Raw genomic sequence first — 24,807 nt, 5'->3', positions numbered from 1 at the left:
ACAGAGTGGGTTCAAGGTTAACATCCCTGAAAAACTGAATCATATTTTCCAGAAGGACACCTCTACTGCAATTCTTGCTAACATACATATTCAAAACAAACAAACAAACACATATTACTGCCAACTTGCTAGGGCAGAGAACAGTAGCTTTGCAAATATAGAAATGTCTTCTCTTGGTATTGTTTCTGTCCCCAGGGGGAAAATTCAGGGTCTTTTTGAGAGATCAATGTGAGCCATCTGTGAGAAGCAGGATCCTTTTCTTTTTCTCCTTAGAAAAGAATCAAGCAGAGCCAGTTAGAAACAGTCAATAACCATTACAGTCTCAAATGTTCATTCCTCAAAAACAGAACTTTTCACAAAGATGTGTTTTCAGTCAGCTTTTAGCAGAAGTGTTTCTCAGCCCTCTGCTCTCCTGGGAGCAGATATTAATCCACAGCTACCACCAGCTGTCTTGCTGTCTTTTTCTTGCATGAAATAAGTCTTTTGGAAGTTGTAATCTTCCTTTTTTCAGAGATTTCATTGGAGACTGCCCCAGAGCCATGGAGACATGTGGAGTGTCCAGAGGCTGAGCAGTGAACACACATTCGGCAGCACACGGAAGGGACTGCCCATGCACTGGGATACCAGGCATCATCTCACAGTTGACATTTAGTTCTTGCTTTGTTCTTCCCACGTGGTGCTTTAGCATCCCTGGGAGTCAGACACTCTGGGATGCTTTTCTGGGCATCACTGCTCCCAACCAACACCAATACCAGCTTGTGTTGAAGCTAACTTGAGCTGGAGTACTGACAACTTCTGTGTCCCCTGTACTTATCACCCCCAGTAAACTGCCCAGCCCCTGCTATTCAGATCAGTACAAGGCACAGCTAACCTTACATCTGCTCCTCAACCTGGCCTGACATTTTGAAACCCGTTTGTGTAATTTATAAAAGTGACAGCACAAGAAATATCTTCTTTTCCCCATTGCAAACTCAAAGTTAAAAGCCATCACAGCTGCTGCAGAGGCTTCACCAAAAGCCGTATCAGCAGTTTCTGTTTTAAAAACATTTTTTTTTTTTTTTTTTTTTCACCCAGTCACACTGATGCAGCTGCAGTTTTCGGCAGAGCCTTCTCTGTGGCTGATTTGCCATTTTCTCTCACTTTCCTTTAAAAAATATCTAGGGCTTTCAACACCTCAAGACTTAGTTTATGAAACTCTGAAAGTGAAGGTTAAATATATCACAGCATCTGGCAAAGCTCTGTCAGACCCAAGGTCAAGTATTTTGCATAATTATTTGGAGGAATGTCTTTGTTCTCCAACTACATTCTGAATGCCAGATGAAATTACCAAAAGTTGTTTCAGACACAATGTCAGTAACATGTTGTGGATACCTCAGTGCTAATGGATGCTACCTGATGAATTTGAAGTGGTCTGCCAAAGGCAATGGCAGTGGGTTCAAATCCCTCATGGTCATGAAGGCAACTAGGAGCTGGTAGGTTTCATGAATGCTACCCTCAGACAGCATATCCTGGGATACAAAGGCTTTTGCTAGAATTTGTGCTGCCTCCATGAAGGACTTTCATCTCTCCCCGGGAGCCAGCTGTTTCAGTTCCTGCCAGTTCAGTTCAGTTCAGCTGCTGCAGACGAGGAAAAAAAAAAAAAAAAGAGTTGGATTTTGTGAGCAATAGAATGTCCCCTGCTGACTTGAGACCTTCTTCACCAGTCATGGGTGTCCAGCCTGTTCTGTGCAGAATTTTGCCAGGAGAGCTCAAAGCACAGCAGGGAAGGCAGTTTCCATGCCTTGAGAAGCGTGGCAGTTCTGGGGAAGGAGGCAGTCACATGTCATTAGATAGAAGCTTGTGGTAGAGGGAAGGAAAAAACATTTTAGGACTCCTGGTGTTGTGACAGAAGGAAGGAGAGGAACATATCACCAACTTAAAGATTTTGTTCTCTTTTTTCTCATGTAGTTTTGTGCTGTCTTGGTTGTTGTCTTCTGTGAGTGCTGTTCCCACACATTTCAAAAAAAAATGGATAGGTGAAAAGGATATTCAGCTTCAGGTACCCTTGATATCAAAACAGAGATGAATGCATTCTAAGGCAAAAGATACAAGGACTGATTATCTAACACCTCTGCTTGACATCTAGCTTCTGAGTCCACATATGAAAAAACAAAACTTTCTTCTCCCTATTCATTTCAGTTAGAGCATGTGCTGGTAGATAGGGTAGGGTGAGAATAATTTTATGCATTTTGTGTAATTCATTGAATGTAATTTAACTGCGAAAAAAAAATCAAATACATAATGAAAATCACCAATACTGAGAAGATGTCAGGCACACTATACATTCTCTTCATTATTACAGCTCATATCCAAAACAGCTATGCAAAACAACCTGTACAAAATAAGACGAAAAGCAGTGAATGGTGTCTTGCTGTATGGTGTTTTTTCACTCTGGTGACTCCACTTAATTTCTGTTAAACTGGACAAACCCAGACATTTGTCTGAGGGCATCAGCAACAAAATTCCTACTGTAAGGGCTTTCCCAGAGCTGAATCTCACCTGATACAAGATTGTGGGAATAAAAGAACTCCAACACAGAGTTAGATCAAAGGTCCACCTAACCAATATCCTGTAATAGCCAAAAATATGTAACTAGGGGAGAGCAAGAGGATAGAGAAAACATACAGTGATGCTTCTCCAAAATAAACTTCCAATCTCCATCACCTTGTGGCTCAAAGATCCCCTGACCCAGACATGATGTTTAATTATCTTTGATGGTTTTCTGTTATTTGAACTTCTCCAGTCTCCCTGAATTCATGCCCAGTTTTAGTACACACAGTGCCTTTTGATAAAGAATTATATTAAAACATTTTGTGAAGAACCATCTCCTTCTTGTTTGTTTATAATCTGCCACCTGCCAATGTCATGGGGTGCCCCTTGTTCTTGCACTGGGAGAGAGGCAATCGACACTCATTTGCTATTGGCACTCAGGACTTTACACACTTCCAATGTATTTCCCCTCTGTTATCTCTCTTCAGGCTGAAGAAACTTCACATTTTGGGGTAAATCGTTTCATAACTGTGCCAACTTTCTCTGAGCCTTTTCAAATTCTGCTATGTCCTTTCTGAGATGGGCAAAAAGAATGGTATGTATTGTTCAGGATGCAGATGTACCATGAATTTATACAATGGTATTATGTTTTCTCTTTTGTTCTCTTTTCCTTTCCTAGGCATTTTTAGCATTCAGTTTCCATTGTTACCTCCACTAAGAACTGAGATGACATTTCCATAGGACTGTCTGTTACAACCTTTCATTCCTGAGTAATCTCTGAGCCCATAATATTATATGTGAAGTTAGCATAGGACTTTTTTGTTTGTTGGTTGGTTATACGCATCACTTAATGTTTATCTACGCTAAATTTCATCATAGTACTCAGTCTTGTAAGATCCTTCTAGACAGTTCTGTCACCCTACTACTCATACTTGAAGCATTCAATATCTGTTATTTAAAAGAGAATTACTATTTATCTTAATATATATATATATTAAAATTAAATATATATCAGAGAAAATTACAACCATTTGGTCTAGTTTCTATATTCAGTAGCTCCAGGCTTCCTATTTATTGCAAATCTGTGGGAGCAGAAAATAACCTTTCCCTGGAAATTGCTGGTGATTTGATATTGGGTAGGAGATGCAACTGGGGCATGAGCTGGAACAGTCTCATATAAATAATATATGCTTTCTTCTTTCTTCACTATAAATAAGGTATTTCCAGTGGCTATTGCTGTAGTGGGAACAGACTATACATATGGGGCTGAGTGTGGAACTCTGAGGTTTCTGAAGAGATGTAGCTGACATTTGAAGTCAGGCAAAATCTGGAGTCAAATGCCTCATGAAGCATTTTTAAACCTGTTTTAAATAACAGGACCAAGCACAACACACACATACAGACTCCTTTTTTTTTTTTTTTTTTTTTTTTTGTTTTGTTTTGTTTTGTTTCCTCTCAAAATATACTGTTTGGAATATATAGCTGGTGATTAGGGAAAGAATGGAGAACAATGATCATACTCTCAGTCTGTGGCCTTTGGCCAGTTATTTTTTCTTCTCTGACAGACTCTGAGCTCTCCTTGGGGCACACATCTGCCATGGACAGCTTACAGTAGAAATTGCCAAGTTCTTTCCCTTGACCCTTGTCTTACCAGAGTAGCATGAGCACTAGGGAGAAAAGGGACCCATCATTTTCCTTGTTCTGAGTCCTGAGAATTGTGGACTCCAATACTTGCCATGGAATTGGGCTCGACTTGCTTCATCTGCAAAGTCTGAGCAACCTGGTCCGGTGGAAGGTATCCCTGTCCATGGCAGAGGGGTTGGAACTAGATCATCTTTAAAATTCCTTCCAACACAAACCATTCTGAATTTCTGTGATTTAAGAAATAGAGTAAAAGAAGAAGAAATACCAATGATGATTAAAAATGGTGAGAAGACCATATGTACTTCACCAAAGATACCTGTAAAAGCATAAACTTTTCCCCTCTGGCTTCACAGGGATGATTTAACTGCCAGGATGCAAAGAAAACAGAAGCTAATTATCAAATGAACATTGTCTTAATATGTTAATGAAGCGGTTTTGCTAATAGCGAGAGACCTGAATTTTAATACATTTTAAGAGCTCCTTGATTACGTGTTTGTTAGTTGTTATGATCATTTTAAATTATCTGTGCATGGCTTTATAATGGGTTAAAAACTGTATTAAGCACTGTATTCTAAACAGGCCTTGATGAGGCAGGTGAATAGTGCAAACATTGTCGCTAGGAAATTCACTTCAAAAGAAATGTAAACTAGTTAACCTAAAACGTGTCATCAGATCCAACAGTCACAGTTAGCAATGTAAGTATTTTTTATGTACTTGCTAGATATTTCTTCAGAAATATTTTTTTCTGATGATAACTCTATTCCAGGAACCTAACAGCTATTATATCAGAGTGTTTCTCTCTGATCTCCAAACATATTTAGGGGAATGAGCAAAATACTTTGTAAAACACAAATATATTCCATCCTATCTTTGGTAATTAGAACAACTCTCTGTTTTCTTTTATTCAGTTATCCACAGATTAATGTTTTTTGTTCTTTCCTCTTCAAAGAATCTGTACCATTGTCATTAGGCAAGCCGGGGACCAGCACAAACCAAAAATGCTTTCTGTAATGTCACAAGCATAAAAATATGAACACTTTTCTTCTAGAATGTTTCTTGGTCCCCTTTTCCATCAATTTTCAAGTCACCCTGGACCATTTCAAGTCATCCTGGACCATTATCTTTCCTTCTCAGGCTTCTTTTCAGCCATCTGGAAAAGCTTTCAATCAAAAAGTTCCTGATAACAACAATTGCTCCTATAGAGCTTGTTAATTGAATGAGATCTGCTTCTCTTGCTTTGTGAGAAATAAGTGACAGTCATAAGTCCTCTGTTTTCAGTTTCTGCAATTTCCAGAGGCAGCCAGAGGTATCTTCTCCATGAGATATCTTCTTTCAGTCATTGACAACCCTTTTTCAGCCAAAATGTTGACTAAAAAGCCAGCACAGCATCTGTGTGGACAGACAGGGTGTAGCTTCTCGAAGGATGTCACTGTTTGCTGGAGGCTACTCATGTCTTTTTGGCATTTTTCCCCCATTGTTAAATTAAATGATATTTGAGTTGTGTGTGGCAAAGATTCTGGGTTTGCTGGTGTGTGAGTGTACATATTCTCTCTGCTCAGACAATCAAGGAAGCAAGACTTTAATTTCCCTAAAACAGGTAGTGGCACTCTGGATGGGAAGGGAATGGGGACGTGCGCAAATAGGAGTTGTACTTAGGTCAGAAAAACAGCCACCAAGTGGTTTAAACTTGCCCCTTGTTACATCCATTAATAACAAGCAGAAGGTTCATGCTTGCAAAGCAATGGTACTTTCTGATCCTCATAATATAAATAATATCAAGTTATCCAGTATGGGACAAAGGCTTCCTCATTTCAGTGAAGGCACGTATCTGCCTCTCATTCAGGATCCAGAAGGCCTGGAACATTAGGCCATTCTGGCAGTTTGGTGAGCATCTGGGCTACCTTTGAGTACCAAGCTCTGGCAGTGCTTTGATTAATGAGCCAGTACTCCCACCTCCCGCACACTTGGGTACCTGAATTCATTTTGTGTCTTTAGGTCAAGCCCATGCAGCAGCACTGATAGGCAAAACCTGAAAGATAGTAAGGGGGACCCAGACCATCCAAAATTCTAGCTGCAAAACCCCTCTTAGGAAACCATATGAGAGGATACTTTAGTATAATATACATAGCTTTGATAGTCTGCAAAATTAAATATATGGATTATGTGAGCTAAATAAATCAACACAGGGTAATACAGCTCATTTTGTTACATTTATTTTCTCATAAAATTTGGAAATTGTATCTCCTCATTTCTTGCACCTCTGTGCCACTTTGTCAGAGAAAGGAGGAAACAATTTTATTTAAACCAACTAGTGTTTGAAAAATACTAATTGCATGGTTCAGTTTAATTTATTTTTAGGTCATACTGCCCTCTAGGGGATTAGGCATATAGCTAGAGATTTTTGCATAATATGAACATTCTTAATTCACACAAAACCGGATGACTTCCACTGTAATGCAGTAGAATATAATAATCTGTATAGATTTTGTAACTGAGCATTTTAAGTGTAACTTGCATTCATTTTCTTGGGAAGTATCTTTCATAATTAGCATAGAGTCTTTGTTTTCTGGATGTGAGGCTGGCATTAAATGCACAGGATAGTCATCTTTTTACTTTAGGAAGTTTGTACAGGATCCAGATGATGCAGTTAAATCAAGGGAACTTTCCCACTGTTTTTGAGGGATACTATAGGAGAAGTCTGAGAAAACTTACATATTTAAATACCCTGTGTGGAGAACATATATATTTGCTGCATTGAACAGGACCTCACTTTCAATGTTTTTGAAAAAAAAATGCAGTTCATAATAGAAAAAACAGCAGAAAAAAAAAATATATCAAGAGTTGTGAGTGTTTTCAGATGAAATATGAAGGTCAAAATAAGGCAAAATAATGAAATCCAGGAAAAATATATATATATATATTAGAAAGATTGTCCCTTGGATATTCTAAGAAACTCACAGGGCTTTTCAGAGGTGTCAACACTCACTAAGGAGGATAGTAGCCTCTGGAAAGGACTAAAAGGCCAGATGCCTAGTGGCCTAATTACCTCCAAAAACTCAAAACTTCGTCCCTTTCACCATCACTTACTGATGGCACAATCCTGCTGCTGACTTCTCATCCCATTTTAATTCCAAAATATATCAACTAGGCAATAGTGGCATAATATTGCCTGGCCAAACTGAATCAAGATACCACTCTGGAAAATGGGGATGCCTCACCAGGTCATCATTGTACATTGCATCATTGTAAATATGCTCTGCTGCTTGGCATTGTGCTTGAGTATTTCAAGGCAGGTATTTTGGAAAGTTATAATCTGGCTCAGAGTAATCTTCATTTTACTGTGGAGCGAGTGGTCTGAGCACTGCAACATGTCTCAGGTTTCTTGTTTGATATCCTCAGTAAAGCTGCCTCCCAAAGTTGGAATAGCTATCTCCTGGAAGCATTTGCCTTTACAAAGAAACCAGACTGCTCTATCCTCTTCCCAGGTTGACATGGGCTTTTTAAGACATTTTAAAGCTGTCAGATTTATACGGTCAGGCTTCTCACTTCAATCTTACCAGACCTAATACTGTTCCATGTAAATGTTTCATAAGATATTCATCTAGCCATCCTCTGGCTTTGCCCAGCCATACCTAAGTTTTCTCATTTAGTCTGCATCCACTTCATAAAGTTTGTTCTAGAAGGATAAACTGCTGAGCCCTCTTATGTTTTCTTGCCTGGCCATAGGAGTGGGGATTAACCTCTGGAACATTTTTTTTTTATTCCATCTAGACAGCTGTATCATATTGAGGCTTGTACATCCTTTATTGCTTCCATGGCATGCCGATGGTTTCTGCCTCTTCTTCTATTTTCCCACCTGAGTCATTGTGAGCTCAGAGTCTGTGCAATAAAGAGCTTTTCCCAGTCTCTGCTGAATCTCACCTCATTTTATCAAAAGTTATTTGTGGAAATCAAAGATCCCCAGAGATTCTCTCAGGTTGCCTTCTTTTGTCTGTCAGTTAATCATGCTTTTCATTGCAGGGAGTCCACTAAGAAGAGCTGTTGCCACCATGGCTTTCATCCTACATGTGAGGTAAGAACTCAGTGGCACTAGCTCCTTAGTGAGATATTTGCTTTCAGAGACAGCACATTCTCAGCTAGCATTTGAGGCATGTGCAGTGTGAATGACTTCCTGGCACTCACTTCTCTTCCCTCCTACTTCTGTGCTTCTCCCTTGGTTTCCACAGAGACAGCTTCTTTGCAAGGAGTGGTTGCCCTTGGATTCCATAAGGAATATTTACAAACATATTCCACAAGGAACTCCAAAATACCAACAAAAAGCTTGCTCTACTTCAGAAAGAGAGATAAACAATTAAAAATACACTGAAAAAAAAAGGGTGGGTGGGGGTGGGCATGGGTGAGGTGATGGGATGGGAGAGTTCCACCACTGCAGTTTGGAAAAACAAAGCGATGCTTTTGCACCAGTGTGTTAGAAGAATTCAGTGAGTTTCTGAGTGTCCGAGGAGCTTTTCATATCCTGTGCTACCCAGCTAGGTGTGTTGCCCCCAGGCAGGAAAAAATATGGGGGATAAACACTAAAGTGCAGCATTCACATAACTAGCTAAGAACATGCACGGATAAAAAGACCTATTCCTATGTAATTTAAGACACATTTTGCATAATATATTTTCCTAGATCTCGCATGCCTGTATGAAGAACTTCTTGACTCTGTAAGTGATTCTCTGATGAAAACAAACAAGGCCTGATGGTGACTAAAGTGCTCCTCAACACAAGAGCAGTGCTGCAGCCAGATTCTGCCACAGTCATTCTTGCATTAAGTAGTGACTTAGTCTACAAGTAGGATGTTTAGTCTCAGCCTGAGCACTGCTGGTGAAAGGTGCTACTCAGCCTGAAAAAGAACCTGATTTACAATAAGAAATACAAGCCAAAACAACAGCTTCTCCAATCACAATGGTTGAGTGGGAAGGTTAAGATTTAAGATGCAAGCTTGAGTAAGAATTTGCCTTGGGAAACAGGGTTAGGTTCTCTTTTCTGCAGTTCTCCTCAGGTCTTTCCTGTTTACACACTCTTAGGTTCTAGTCTGCAAAAAGGGACTCAGTGCCATGCTGTGCCCCACAGATCCACCCTTTAGCATTGCTCCTGCACAGATTTGCACAGACAAGAATAAAACCAGAAAGCAGGGAAACACATTGTCCAGCCTCCTATATATCAACTGTCATTTCATGTTCCTGTTAAGATCTGTAATGAGTCTTGAGCAATTTCAGTGCAATTTAAACATGTTTTGCATAGGGGCCTCCAGTCTTCATTTAGAGTCCTTACCCTGGCTAATTAAACTCACACTTTCAACTGTGTGCCTTGCTCCAAGTTTGAATTTGTCTTGCTTTCAGCCTTCAGCCTTTGTTTTTTTTTGTGCCCCTCTCTAGACAGATTTTTTTTTTTTTTTTTTTTTTCCTCCAGGAACACTTACAACCCAGTTGATCCTGTGGATCAGCTCTCTTATTGCAGAGGGTTCAGCAACAAAATCCCATGTGTCTCTTCACATAAAAATTGACATAATACTCCCATGTGTCTCTGGAAAGAGATCTTTACTCTGTAATGAAATGATCTTGCAATCTTGTTTCTGCTAAGTCTAGTAGATGTACATTTTTAAAAGACTTGTCTTTTTATTTTCTTCTTTCTTGTATTGGCTTCCCAACTGTCTTTTCCCTATTCCTTATGTAGGATATGTGTTTTTTTCAGTTCTTGATGTATCACTTTCCTGTGACAATATTCAAATGTGTTTTATAAGGGTCAGTCTTTCAAAGCAATGTAGGCAGCTTCTTGCCTCTTCTACCCACTTAGCTCACATTCTGCTCAACACTTGCGGTGCCAGAGATAGAAAGACAGAAGGGAAGAGGGTGGTCCTTCCAGCAGCAAAAAAAAATAAGAGATTAGCTCAGCCATCTTGCAGAAACTCACCTGAAGTATTGTTATTGACAGGACTTAGAAGAAATAAAGTGTGATCAGTTGATAAAAGACTATGTCAGGGCAAATGGAATATGCCCAAGGAGCTACCTAATTTCTGGAACATACTGGCTTTTGAAAGCTTGACTTTGCAAATAAAAAGACATTTGAATATACTTGTGTATGTAACATTATTTATCTCTCCTAAGAAACAGCCTCTGGACAAGCACAAAACATATTATGAACTTTAAATAAGTTCATAAAACTTAAGCTGCTTAGGTAAGCAGCTACTTAAGGACTTCTGAATGAAGCAGGCCTTAATCATCATTCTAAATCCACATGTCAAAGTAAGATTCTTAAACTCTATATTTAGGTTTCCATATTCACCTCTAATGGTGCAAAAGAACGGTTTTCAGAAGTGTTAAGTATCCAGCACCACTACATCCTCAGATAATCCACCTAAAATATATTCCTTACCACTATGCAGGTATCTTATATATAATTCCACTCTTCTGCCCCTGAAAACTAATGTTTATTATTCATATAAAGCCAATAGCCATAGGTATTTTTAAGTAATCAAGGATTTTACATAGCTTATTGCACAGTTTTTGTTCCTTTTTTGGCCTGTGAGGGAGGGTCTGACTGTACATTGTCATACATTTAGACAATTCCTATCGCAATCTGGAGCCCTCCTGCTGCTGAGGAACTCAGATATTATTGTGATATAGATAAATACTGACAGTATATCTACATAGTAAACAAACAAACAAGCAAAAACAAAAAAGGAAAAGGCTCCTGTATGAATAATGCTTCAGAGAGCATCAGGAAAGATGGACTTATTTATTGCCATCATTCTTTCAGTCATTTGGTTTCTTTTGCCTGAAGTTAAGATCTGCTATTCTTTAATCCCCAGGAAAATGATTACTATCATTTAAGAAAATGACATTCTTTCTAATTAAGCTGTTTTCAGACAATTAAATTGCTTCCTGATTTTCATAATTGTCTCATTGCTACGATCTACCTCTTTCCTGATTAGCAAGGTGGAGAAACCCCAACCCTTTTACTCTGTACAATATTTAGCAGTTAAGAAAGAAGTCCCAGCAAATATTCTGAGACAGGTTCTTCCCCCACACAACCTGCCCTATATGTGCTTCTCTCGCTTCACAAAGTCGCATCAAATAGCCAAAGGCACTCAGAAGCGTAACCAGAAAAGTAAGAGGAAACCTCTTTGGGATGGTCCTGTGAGCTAGCATGGGAGGCACCGTGGGAGGTAAGGGTGAATTTCTTCATCATTTTCAGGTTTTGTAAGGACAAGATTGACTCCCCAGCCAGCCCGGGTGGGCTGGATTCAGGCTGCCTTTCTCTGCAGAGGATCAGGTCAAGGGGACCTGTTTGAAGGCTACCAGTACAGTGGCAGTACTTCACAGTTACAGAGTACACAAAAGCATGCAGGTATATTGGTCGTGTCAAGAGCTGCATTTCTTGTGCTGCTTCAGCCAGTTCAACTGTATGCCACCCATCCTGGCAGCAGTCATGTCTGACCCATTTCTCCCAAGAGGTGTATAGAGCTACCCCACGACAATGCAGATTTTTGTTTTGTCCCCACTAACACAAAGCAACAGCTCAGAAAGACACAGGTCTGCTGCATGGAAATAGGGACATATCTAAATTCTGCCACCCCACTGGGGAACACATCCTGTTTTCTACTGGATGGCAATACTTGTTTGGGACACTACCAGTGATACTAAAGATGAGGCTCAAACTGATCTGTCTTAGGTAAACAGAAGCTCCTTTAAGGCAGTTCTTGATATTTGTAGCTAAAATTGACTGTTTTTTGTTTGTTTGTTTATGTTTTTCCTTTTAACAACCTGAAACCATGCTTGTCTTCATCTATAGTTTGCCTATTCCTTAGTCTGATGTCTCAGTAGACTAGAACAATGGATTCACAAATCCACAGTGTACAGCAAATTAACCTTGCCCAAACATTAAATAGCTAATGCACTCTACCCTTCCTACTTACACAGTATGGCACATGATTGATCTGCTGTACACAGACACTTTGAACAATGTATAGAGAAAGTCTGGTCTTTCCTATCCCAGCTCTGTGCAGTATGGCAAGAATGTTGTCAGATATACCCAGATCCATCTCACAGTATTACTTTTTTCAGCTCTCACATCTCATGTGCATGTTCTCCTCTCTTTCATTTGCTTTTTCTTGCCCTTTGATCTCCTGTTCTGTTGCAGTTAGGCATTACCTGTTAATATAAGAAGCCTAGCACTTACTAAAATGTGCAAAGTGTCTTAAGGTGCTACATGCTAAAGGGTTTGGAGAACACCATGTGACTTTTGGCACATAAAATGTGCATAGCAATGGTCCCACACATCTTTCCACATTTAGTGCACGGTTGTCTGCAGCTTCATGGAGGCTGGTTGAAATGACCCAGTGGGTCAATACCCTTGGAACTGAATGAAAACAAATAGATGCGACCTATGAAGGAGAGAACAATCCTAGAAACATTCAGCAAGCTTTCCCCTGCTTCCCCACTTCCAAGCCAGACTCTCTCTTGCAGCACCAGACTCCAACTTTGTTAGCTGATTTCTGCCTAGGAGACAAAGACAACCCTCCCTGCTGGCACAGACCCTTTCCTCCTGTGATAGTAAGCAAACAGGCTTCAAGGGACCCATTTCTCATAACCGGTTCTCAAGTGGACGCACTGTGAATGCCGCACATTGAACCTAGATGTCCCTCTGATCTCAGCTTTCAGTCGCTATGCATCCCACAAGCAGCAAGCCCTTTAGCACTTCAAAATGTTTCTGGATCCCTTTATTTATGACTTTATGAGCCAATTTCTCTAAATGGCATTCAGGTGTCTTTCAACTCTGTGCTGACAAATATAGATTTTTTCTTTGTTTGTTTAGTGGTGTGTGTTAATAAGTTCAGAAATACCAAATTGGTAACACAGTGCTTTTAAGTATTGATCCACTCTTTCTCCATTAGAAGAAAAGAAGAAACAAGAAATAAAATTCAAGAAGTATTTCATCAAGGTATTTCTCTTCCCACAGTTAATTTACCACTCAGCTCTTACTATGACAGATTCCACCTGAATTTACTGAACCTCTTTGTGATAATACTGAGTAGACAGAAACATGACAGTAAGGAGCTTTCCCAGCTTTGCACAACCAGGGAAATGTAACCACACAAGCGACAAATTATTTTACAACAAGGTTGTCTTGCTTTTGAAAATGCAGAATTAATCTACTCTCGTGATTTTGACAGGACTGCCAATGTAATTATTTCAACTTCCTGGTTCTTGAAGTCAACTTTTGAAGTGACAGCAGATACAAATACATGCAATTTTAGTTCTCACTGAGCTCAACATTCACTTCTGAAAGGGGAAAATAAACCAAAACTAATTTAAAATGTAACTTTTTTTTTTTTTAAAAAAAAAAAAGAAACTGTGAGGCAAAACCAAAACAAACAAACAAAAAATTATTCTTTACACTGACCTCATGATTTTTGAAATCTGACTCACTGATTCTTTATTCTTGTGTGTTATGGTGCTGAAAATGTGGCATAGACTCACACAGATAAAACCCTTAATATAGCTAGAAATATTCCTCCATTAGAGATCATCTTGGGCTTGTTAGATATCTCCTGCAGTCTCATTCCTTTGACATTCCCAATCAAATCATAGAATTCATGAAATCAAACAATTTTGCCTTCCTGATATGAGAAGCTATTTTGTTGTGATAGCAAGGGCCATTATTGTTAACTATCTCTTTTGTCTTTCAAATCTGTCTTTCAAATTGTTCCATGAGAAATGACTTAATATGAACTTCATTTCTTCATTGATAATTTTGTGAGGAGGGAGACAATGGCTTCAAAGGTGGAGAGGGCAGTTGTGACAGCATCAAAAGTAACAGGGATGGCAGAGCCAAAAACAGGTGTTGCAGGTCTGATGGACACAGTGATATGAAAGGGAAGGAAAGAAGTAACCAGTTAGTCCACAGGTTTCCTCTAAGAGTCAAGCCTCTGCTGTGGATTAGCCTCATTTTGGTTGCTTTCATTAATGCTGACACCCTCATACTCTTCTCTCCCACTTTTTGCCTTTGCACTTTAACAGCTTGTCTCAGAGGGTGGTAATGAAATAACAAATAATTATGTCTGCAGAAAAGAATCCTGCAGAAAATATAATGTGTGGGAAGTGATCCTTCCAAACACCTGCACGTCCCCTCTGTACTGTGGGCTGAGCTAGCTGGAGTAGGTTATAAGTGTGACACACAGATGATCAGCAAGCGCTTTGCTTGGCATCCCTTTTTCATTATCCTGCCATTTTAGAAAAATGTTTTTATAGCCTCTGCTTGATTTTCCGTCAAATCCCTCCCTATGAATCCTCCCTTCCTGCTTCCTACAGAATGTGGCCAGCTGGTTACTGCTAAATTTAAACAAAGATGTGCTACTTGTAACTCTGTTTGCTTCATCCATGCAATATTACTAGCCTAACTCAGCTAGCAAGAAGTACTTCTATTTTGATGTGCACAGGGACTGTAAACCCAGATGGAGGTCAATGAAGGCTATTGCATAGATAGATAATGCTGACAGGGAGTGCTCTGGCTGGTTTTCTGCAGAAAAGTGCTGATTCAGTGGGACTGGGACATTTGAGGGGTACACGTGAATTCTGTTCAGTATCTGGGGTCCCCATGGGAACTTAAAATGGTGTGCCCACCAGAGGCCTGCAGAGCAGCAGAAATGCACCGGCCAGGTCTCCATCAGTGCTGTGGTTTTGCTGTGCTTATACAGAACAAAACACCTGGCTTCTCCTGTGAAATGGAAACCCTCCTTTCCAGTCAGCTCTAATTACAAACAACATACCATGTTTAAATAACCAATAAAATAAGGCATCAACACAGAAGATACTCTTTGCATCTCTGAGATTCATACAACATCCAAGAGCTCAAACATCAAGGAGAAAACAGCAGGTAGCTTAACTCCCAAGATCTCTCCCCTGCTGTTGTTATCATTGACAATGAAGGCAGTGTTGTAAGTGCAGAGTGCAATGGACAATTCATGTACTTACCGTATCTTGCACTCTAGCTACAGGCGCGTGATTTTCTGAAGAAATGATGACAGGATCAAACATATTCTGGCAGATGCTCACAAAATCAGAGCCCTTTTCACTCAGTAAATGACCTTAAAAATGCTTTGAAGATGACAATAAAAAGTTATTTAATCATGTTCAAAACAGAAGCACCTGCCAAGTCAATATATCATTTTTTACATGATTGGCTGGTGCGGTGACAATAGCAAAAAATGCAAAGTGAGGCAGTTAGGAGCAGCTACTGGCCTGATTCTATAGTAGGCATAGCCTGATGGTGGAGAGAGAGAGCAAGAAAAGGAGAGAAAAAGCAACAGAAACTCACACATTTATTTCCTCTTGCCTCCTGATTTTTCAGCTCTTTTCCCGAGCTTTTACAAGGTGCCCTTGGGAACCTAGCCTGAAGATGTCCCGAGCAGCCCCCATTTTCTGTGCAGTCAGTGCCAGAGGGAGAAGGGACAGTGACCAGGAGACATAAGGCAGCCTGGCTGATCTTCATGCTGCCAAATCAGATGGGAAAGATGCTAGCGAGATGGGCAGAGATTTGACCTGTTTTGCAGCACCACTGCCCAGGATTTCTGCAAACCAGTACATGCAAGGCACAACAAGGCACATGCTGCTAGAAAGAAACATAGAGACATCAACTTCACAGCTTCATCCACTCCAAATTCAGCTTCTCTTCTGTACATGATTATCTCTTCCATGACTAGTTAAAATTAAAGCAGCCCAAGGATGGTAATATTTTGCATGAGTTGATGACAAGGCACCAGCCCAGTCCACTATGCCCACCAGTCCACCAGGGCAGCAAACTTAAACATGCAGATTTTAAGGCCAAAAGGGATTGTTCTGATCAAACACTGTCATCTCCAGGGGGATCCATGGAATTAATTCTCAATAAAAGACCAACCTCTATGATTTGTCTAGCTGTTGTGTTGGACTTCATTAAGCTTTGGCTGCTAACCTGAAGGGTCTTTTGTGGCCTAATTTATGTTTGCTATGTCACTGCATTAACTTAGGTTACTTCTTTAGGCTCTTTCATGAGTTAGAATAGACAGACCATCCCCAAGCTTCACTCCACAGGATGACTGTCAAGCCACAACTTTTGCTGTGGCTCTTGCATGATGGCTTTAGAGTACTTCAATATCTTTCTTAAAACATAAACACCAAAAATGAATTCCTGTGGTGGCTTGAAATTTCCATGCACTAAAATTTCAACTCTCTGTTGCCAAATAAATGTTTAAAACAAAAGTACTCAAATCAGAAAAGCATAATAAACTGCTAGATTACTTTGAAGCATAGGTGAAGTTAATTTTCAATAGCCAAATTTGAGTAAACAAATGTTAATCACAAACATGCACATTGGTATTGTGAAAGTTAGTTGAGTAACTGGGTCTGAAGATTACTCAGACATAAAATTAGTTCCTCAAGTTTGTTGTATTAGACCTGAGTGACAAAAATGGAGTACTAAATTACTGGAATAAAAAAATGAGGAAGGGAAAAATATTAACAGTATGACAACCTTCTGTATAAGATAGGTTAACTGAACACAGAGGAAATGCTTGCAGTGGTGAAGAGAGAACTTCAGCACTGTGGACACAAACAATAACATTGTCACAGCCTCCTGAGGCCAGTGTAAGGAAAGTGAAGTAAAAAGCTGAGTAAAAACAGATGTGTCCATCTCATAACTTGTTCAAATAGCACAAAAAGACATTTGATAATGTGGTGCTCTCTGAAAGCAATAGAGAAATGGAAGACATGAGGAGGATCCCCAACTGGTGCCCAGCTATCAGCAGCAGATGCATTTTCTGAAGTGTGATGGCAAAGCAATCATCACGAATGATACTTTATTTTGCAGAGAGCAGATGTGTCCAATTAGGAGCTCAATGTGAATGCACACAAACAACAGAAAAAAGCAAATCAACAGCTTCCAGACAAGCATGGCAATAGCTATTGGGCACCTTTCCATCCTGGGCTGCAGACCTTCAGAGAAGTTTACTTTGTCTGTCTATATTGGAAAATCTTGAGCATGTAGGTTAGGTATGGAAGATATCCAAGACAGGATACAAACCTGAAAAACAGCTTTAGAAAGACAGTAGCAGTAGGAAAATTAAATTAAATTAAATTAAATTAAATTAAAATAAAATAAAATAAATCTATACAGATTTCATGAAAAACTGCAGATATGGAGAAATATCAGTAGTAAATTTTCTTCTTCAATTGCCTTTTTATTGCAGCTTAAGAAATACATTATTTCCTTAAATACCTATAATGTGTATGGCTGGAGACATACAAACACCCTAACATAACACCAATGTACTGAAGTTCCAATATAAAATTCACATGTAACTACATAAATCAGTCCAGTTTATCTAAAAAATAAAAAAAATAAAAAAATCTCCAGATTGATCTTTTTCTACATATTTTTAGTGGTTATGTTTATGATTTAGTAAAGTTGTTACTATGTTGAATATCATAAAACCATTCACTTAGTACCAAATCTCTCATCCACCCACAACAAGGAAATCAGGAACTAGGAGGAAAGCTGCATTCCTAGGAAACAAAATCTGATGTCTCTGTTGCCTTTTGCCAACAAATACTGCAGAGCAATATGGTGTGCCTTTTGGTGATGGCAGGAAATCATTTTTGGTAGATCATTTTGGGAAATCACTTCAGTGCTGTTCTGCATGCTGGATGCCCCTGAGAAATGTGGCTGCTTCTCAAAAGCAGCATGAAGAACTCTGGGACAGTCCCACTGAAATGTTCCCTTTGGACTTCAGAATTTGTGAGAAGGAACTTTTGCTCTTTTGCTGTTGACTTTTCTATTTCCTTTTCTTTATTGTGTCTGTTCCTTTTCTCTTTTGAAGTATTTCTCATCCAGATCCAAATTCAGTCAGGTTACGGAGAGGTTATCTAACTCCCAGGTTTAAACATTAGATGGAGCAAAGGCTTATGGAAAAGTAACTAACATATAATTGTCTCTAAATAGCTTAGTCTCCTCTTGCTTGGGAAGAGAGTCTGAGACCTGTGAATGAGTGTCTGAAATGGACTCATTCTTCACATTGGTCCTGAATGTAAAACAAGCAATATCTCTGCTCTACAGAAACGTATCCCAATTTTTGCTTGGGAAACCTGACTTCAGGGCACACATTTCTGATGTACTTCATAATCTCTTTTAAATAGAAGAGGACTGAAGAATATAGGATGAAAACTGGTACTACTGCCACCATCCTCACTCTGGAGAGCTGATTGCCTTCTCTGTTTAGAATGCAGTTGTAAGCCTGGACAGTAATCCTGATCTGCTAGCTAAGTAAGCTGTGCTTAGTGACAGGCAGAAATCTCTTATCTCTGTTAAATCTTGTAGATGTGTAAGTGACTTTTAATAATGCTAATAATGCATACTGTTTCTGCTCTGAGCTACTGTACTCTTACATAATACCTGAGAAGAGCTTTATGCTTGAAGAGCATAAAGCAACTTCTCTGATGTCTGCATCTCCTGCCCCCTTTCTCACAGGAAGTTCCCTTTTAAGTAATGTGAGTCGGAAGCCTCCTGTGTGAGGTGATTGGCATCCTTCAGTCACTGCTGATGTTGGTGGCACTTGACTCTTCTGTTTTTTTTTTTTTTTTTTTTTTTTTTTTTATGTCAGGTAGGTGGAGGGGAGTTTTTGTTTTGCTGTTCATTGTATTCATTGGTCAAGGCAGGAATTCTGGGAGGAGTGCACTATCAATAGCATATCGATAGGTCAAAAGGTATAGGACTGGACCAGTACTCATGGGTTGGAAGTACCAACTGGAAAAAATGAAAATACACTACCTAGGCTTTTGATGAAAGGGCTGGGTGCCATTAGTAATGCTCAGAGACTGGGATTCCTTGTATCCTAGCCATTCACATCTTCTCTAGAAGCAGCAGTTATCAGTCATTCGAGTCCAGTAAAAGATATGTAACTTCATTAAAGATCTGTGGTTTGTGAAGGGCACTGAAAATAGGAAAAGCCAGGCCTGTGATCCTCCGCAGAAAGTGCTGGGCACCACTGGTTTTTGAATGCAAAATGGGAACAGTGTTCCCTCCAGCCGCTGCCAGGGGGTAGAAGGCTACTCCTGCCAGTGCAGTGCTTTGAGGCAGGAGGGGCTGAAAAGCCTAAAGAGTTTTCACAGATCTGACTTGCACTTAGTTAACAGTACAGTCTGATGGGTTATTAACCTAGACGTACATAATGCAAGGCTGCCAGGAGCCTTTCTTAAGTCAGTGGTAAAGAAAATAAATTTATTTTGGTGCTCGACAGTGTTCTGCTTGGGAGGTGATGGTTTCTTTCTTTCTTTCTTTCTTTTTTTTGTAATTTTTAAAATGTGTTAGGTATATATCCAGGGACTAATGATGGACATGCATTGGCAGGGACACAAATGGCTCATAAATTATAGCACAGAAGCTGGATCATATGCTCTTCCTGACCTATTGTTCATTTCTTGGAAACAAAGTCTAGTGATAGATGCCTTGGTTCTGAGTTAACAAATATGTGCCCAGGGGCTCCCACCGAAACAGGGCTGAGCCTTTGCAAAGTCAATTTATTTACTGAATAAGAATAAAACACCCAGGAAGATGTTTGAAGATGTTGGCAATGCTTTTCATTAGCTGAGGATGGCATTCAGGTCTTGATCATAACATGTTTATTCATTAGTTTCAGTGAAATCACAGTCCTGTTTGCAGGGTGAAAGTAACAGTGAAAACTGTTGGAGCAAAAGAAAGGGGGAAAGGCAAAGATTGTGTGCATTCACCCCTTTCAGAAATAAAAAAAATAAAAATAAATTAAAATAAAATCACACACACACAAAACAAACAACAAAAACACAAAACCAAACACAACCTTGATTTCCTGTCTTATTAAAAATCAACCAAAACAAAGTAACAGAAAATACACTGAAAGGCAGTAAGTTTTTTGCCTCAAATTCATTATCAATAACATTTGTCAAAGTCTATCTCCTAGATATAGCTTAAACACTGGTTAGGTTAGCAAATCAATTTTCCTAGCTAATACACTTGAAATGTAGATGGATCCATTTGTTTCTATTAGGGAAAAACAACAACAACAACAAAACACAATATTTTCAGTCCTGCTCAGTCTTCTTCACAAGATTTTTTTACTGTAAATTTCCATTGTCTATTGAGTTGACTTCTTATTTAATTCATTCTTCCTTCTACCCAGAGGTACCAATTCAGGGGGCTGCTTGTCTCAGTACTTAAGACTGACTTTATTGTCCTCCTACACCTATGCTGTGCTTACTGTCCATCTGCCTGCAAGAGCTTTGGCCTTTGCTGGTGATCAGGAATTGCACCTTTCCCACCCCCTGGGTTTGGTAAAAGGCAATGTCCAGAACCTGCTGGTTTTGCTTCAAGAACAGGGCCATTGCAGCAGGTCCTTAGTGGGAGTGCATGCAGCCTGGGGTTGGGAGGGCAAGAGTAGATAAAGGGTCACCATAATACCCCCTGACACCACCTATACAGCCAGTAACTGTTGAAAGGATAATGTAATAGAGACCTCCTATTTTACAGAAGCTTCCTAGGGCCACGTGTGGTCTCCGGGGCAGGAGAGCAGCCCAGATAGCCAAGGAGCCGGGAAGGACCCCAGAGCCTCCTGGCTGAGATGCGGCCAAGCCCTCAGCAAGCTGATGGAGGGTAGAGTTGGACTGGGGAGGAGAGGGCTTCTCCTGATGTCTTTGTTTCTGTTTCTAGTGATGGTGTCACGCTATTTCCACGGCTGCTCCTGCTGCATAGCTGGGTCACAAAGAGTTAAAATGAAGAGCAGCATGTGCACTTTTAAAAGTACATGCGACAAAGTCCAGAGCTTGAAGTCCGGGTCCCTTCATCCCCATTCTCCCTGCCGCCCCCCTCCCCCTAGCTTCCAGCAATCATTTATTATAAAGGGGTTTTATGATACAAATTTGATAATCTCCCATACACATTGGCACTGTTCTAATTGGAGTTGTAAGCCCATAAAATTCAAACCCTTTGTTTTCATGAAGGCCACAAGGTTTTAAAAGATACTATTGTACCGCCTAAAACCCATAAAATTGTCACTAGGGACTGATTAAACAGTCCTGAATTGAAACAGTGCGGATTTTGTCTAGGTCCTTTTCAAGCACAACAATGCTCTTTTCAACTCCCAAGACAAAAGAAGGTTTAAGGAGCGATTCTCTGGGAGATTCTTCTAAGATAACCCCATCCATATGGGAGACAAGGTGGCCAGCAGCTGAGACCAAAAAAAAAAAAAAAAAAAAAAAAGAGAGAGAAAAAAGACTTCGGATGGCAGGAGGAAAAATAAAGGGAAGAGGGGAAAGACAACAACAACAATAAAAAAAACAGGTGACACGGAGGCTGTGTTCTCCCGTGTCCGAAGCCTGGCCCGGCCTGCATCCCCCTAGGCACCTGGTCCCCCGGCCGAGCGCAGCGGTGGGACGGTGCTGGGAGGGGATTTGGGTGGGAGGACCCCCGCGGCTCCATCCTGCAGCTGGGTCTCATCCTCCTGCACGGGGTCAGGGACGACTCCGAGCCGCCGCAGGACCTCGCGGAAGGGATGCAGACCTGGGGAAGCAGGGTTGGAAGCCGCGAAGCATCCCCGTGAAGCACCTCGCATCCTCGTCTGCGGGAGCTGCTCGGGATGCGGTCACTGCACGGCACATCCCAGGGACACATCTGGGCCGAGTTGCTGCATCCCGCGAAAAAAAAAAAAAAAAAAAAAAAAAGAAAGAAAAACAAAAATAAACAAAACCCAAAACCACAGATTCTGCGGATCCCGCTTCTCGACAACATTTCCTCGACGAACATCAGTCCCCGCGGGGTCTTCACCCGCAGATACTCCCTCCGGGTTCTTGGTCTGCGGCTCCCATCAGAGGGGTGGATGCTGTCAGTCTAGTCCATAATTGAAGAAGACCTGTCTTTTCTATTTTTTCAGTTTCAGTTTTTTTTCCCATTCACGGTTAGCAGGACTATTATATGACTTTTTTTTTTTTTTTTTTTTTCACAAATAATAAAATCAATAGTTCGTCCAAGCGTCTCAAAACACAACTCTCAGGCCGTTAAAAGTCTTCATTATTTTCTCTTGGCCATCCTTCCCCAGCCGATCTTTGCAACAGATGCGGACCAACGGGAAAATTTGCTTACTCCTGGCCTTAGAGGCTCTGAAAAAGACAGCAAGGAGCTGCTGCTCTGTCGGAGCCAGCGGTCCCGGGCCCGGACCCACGCTTCGCATCGCAAACGGCACTTGCAGTACCGTGGGGTGCTCGCCCCAAACTTTTTTCGCCCTTTGTTGGCTTATGTGGGTAAAATAGAGGAAATCGTGGGTGAGATTCCGCTGGCAAGAGAAGCATGTCAGCTTTTACGGCACAAGAGGTAATCCAAAACGAAAGCCCTAATCGTCAAAAATACACTTGGCCGGGAAAAAAAAAAAAAAAAGTAAAAATAAAAAGAGTTCGCCCCAAATAATTTTATTAGTCATCGGAAGAATAAGCTATCTGCAAACGAACTAGGTCGCTAGGATCATTATTATTACTTTTTTTTTTTTTTTTTTTTTTTTTTTTTTGTCAGGGAACCCTCTCAGAAAGAAACGGGGGGGAGCGGAGGTTTTACAAAAGCCGTGCCCGGGCCCCGTGCCCCTGGGCGAGCTGGCGGAGGGGCGGGCAGCCCAGGCGCCCTCGGGATGAGTCCGGCCCGGAGGGCGAGGCGCCGCTGTCACCAGCTCCAGGAGACGACGGCGGGGTGCGCTAAGTGCTGGTACGCGGGGAAGACGCCCAGGGCGGACGGGCAGGCTTGGTAGCCCTGGACGGCGAGGGCGGCCTGGGCGCTGCAGCCCGCCAGGGCGCAGCCCAGCTTGGGACGGGCGGCGGGCGGTGGAGGGCTGGCGGGGCAGCCCCGGCACGGCTCCCCGTCCCGCACCAGCACCGGCACCGGCACCAGCAGCCGGCGCAGCAGGGCGGGAGGGCGCGGCGACGGAGGGCTGCCGGGCCCCTCGCTGCGCGCCCGCTTCATCTTGTAGCGGTGGTTCTGGAACCAGATCTTCACCTGGGTGGGCGTGAGGCTGAGCAGGCGGGCCAGCTGCTCCCGCTCCGGCGCCGAGAGGTAGCGCTGCTGCCGGAACCGCCGCTCCAGCTCCAGCGTCTGCGCCTTGGAGAAGAGCACCCGCCGCTTCTTCTTCTTCTCGGCCTCCGAGCCGCGGGCGGGGAGCGGCCTTTGGGTGGAGTCGGGCAGGCTCAGCTCCGGGCCGCTCTCGTCGGAGGCTGGGGACAGTGAGGGGTTAGAGACAGGGGGTCCCCCGGGCCGCCTCGCCCCCCACGGGGACAGCCCCGGCCAGGCTAATCCCGGTGGCCGAAAAGAGGTCGGGGCTAGCCCCCCGAGCGGGATGAACCCACTGCCCCTGCGCACAGCCCCACACGGCCCCGGGGCTGGCGGGGACTGGCCCGGGGCTAACACGGGGGCTCGGGCCGCCAAGTCGGTGCACCGCCGCTTTTCTCCGGCTGCTTCATCACCTCCACGTGTAACTAAGCCCGGTGGGGATCCTCCGTCCGGCCAGCGGACGGGCTCCCTCCTTACCGTACGCCTGTATGAAGCGCTATACTGCTGCGGCACGATTTGTAAGGGGGGATAAGGAAAACGTGCCGCCTCGTCGGAGGCTCGAGCCGGAGGCTGCTCTCCTCCGCAGTGAGAAACGCGTGGAAAGACGCGGTCGCGCCCAGGGCGCGCTCCGTGGCGGCCCGGAGAGGTGGCACTGGGCGTGTGCTTTCTTCTAGGGTACGTGGGATGAGCTGAAAGCCATCCAGCACAAAAAGGCAGGGTTTCTTGCAACAGTGAAACGGGAAAGAAAAAAAAAAAAAAAAAAGGAAGCCGGGAAGCGAGCTTAAACGCAGAGAGACGGGCAGACAACAGCCTGAGGTTTAGCTTTCTGCCACAGCCGAGAACATGCACAGACCTAGGGGAGAATACCTTTTCTCTCTTAAGCTCGTGGCTGGGATGTTCCCGACGTTTAATTGTTGCAATTCAGTAATCTATAAAATTCCCAGCCTGGATTCCCCCGATCCTGTAGGCTACGCACGCTGGCGATTCGCTTCTTCACATCTTCCCCAAAGGAATGGGGGAACAAATAAAAGAGAGCTGCAAGGAGATGGCGAACTCCTGTCCGTTTCATACTCACAGGGATACTGATTTCTGTCTGTTTCTATCCACCCTCGGTACGGCGAGCCGGTGTAGTTCTCCGCTGAGTGGTGGTGGTCGGAGGCTTGCTTTATGCTATGCGCATCCTGCTCTGGTAAATCCAAAATGCTCCTCACTGTAAAACTGATCCTGCCAGATGTGGCCATGGTAGGTTGTGCCCACACCCCCAAAAAATATCTTCCCCAAACCCCAAACCCCCTCCCTTAATTGCTGCGAGGAAAGGACTGCGCCCAGTTACTGGGGAATCTCCGGGCTCAAGAGGACCTTCCCTTCCATCGCCACCTAACCCCAAATATTAGTGTCGTTTACAGAGGTGTCCTGTTTATATAAACAGTCCTCCCCACTGCAAACACTGCCTGCTTTCAAACCGTCCCTGTCTATAGGATGCTAAGTACCTGA

The 24,807-nt window shown here is 42.2% G+C and overlaps 1 protein-coding gene across 1 annotated transcript; it reads right to left on the bottom strand.

The window, feature by feature from the left end:
- Positions 1-22,932: 22,932 nt before the first annotated feature.
- NKX2-8 (NK2 homeobox 8) lies at positions 22,933-24,554 on the bottom strand. The gene is made up of 2 exons (XM_035327084.1): positions 24,389-24,554; positions 22,933-23,477 (listed from the first exon to the last, which is right to left on the bottom strand). The coding sequence occupies exons 1-2, from the start codon at positions 24,552-24,554 to the stop codon at positions 22,933-22,935; spliced, it is 711 nt and encodes a 236-aa protein (XP_035182975.1).
- Positions 24,555-24,807: the final 253 nt, after the last annotated feature.

Source organism: Oxyura jamaicensis, chromosome 5 (genome assembly GCF_011077185.1).
Source record: "Oxyura jamaicensis isolate SHBP4307 breed ruddy duck chromosome 5, BPBGC_Ojam_1.0, whole genome shotgun sequence".
Classification (NCBI taxonomy): Eukaryota; Metazoa; Chordata; class Aves; order Anseriformes; family Anatidae; genus Oxyura; species Oxyura jamaicensis.
Note: the sequence above shows the minus strand (reverse complement) of the source record. Positions and strands in the feature narration are given on the sequence as shown.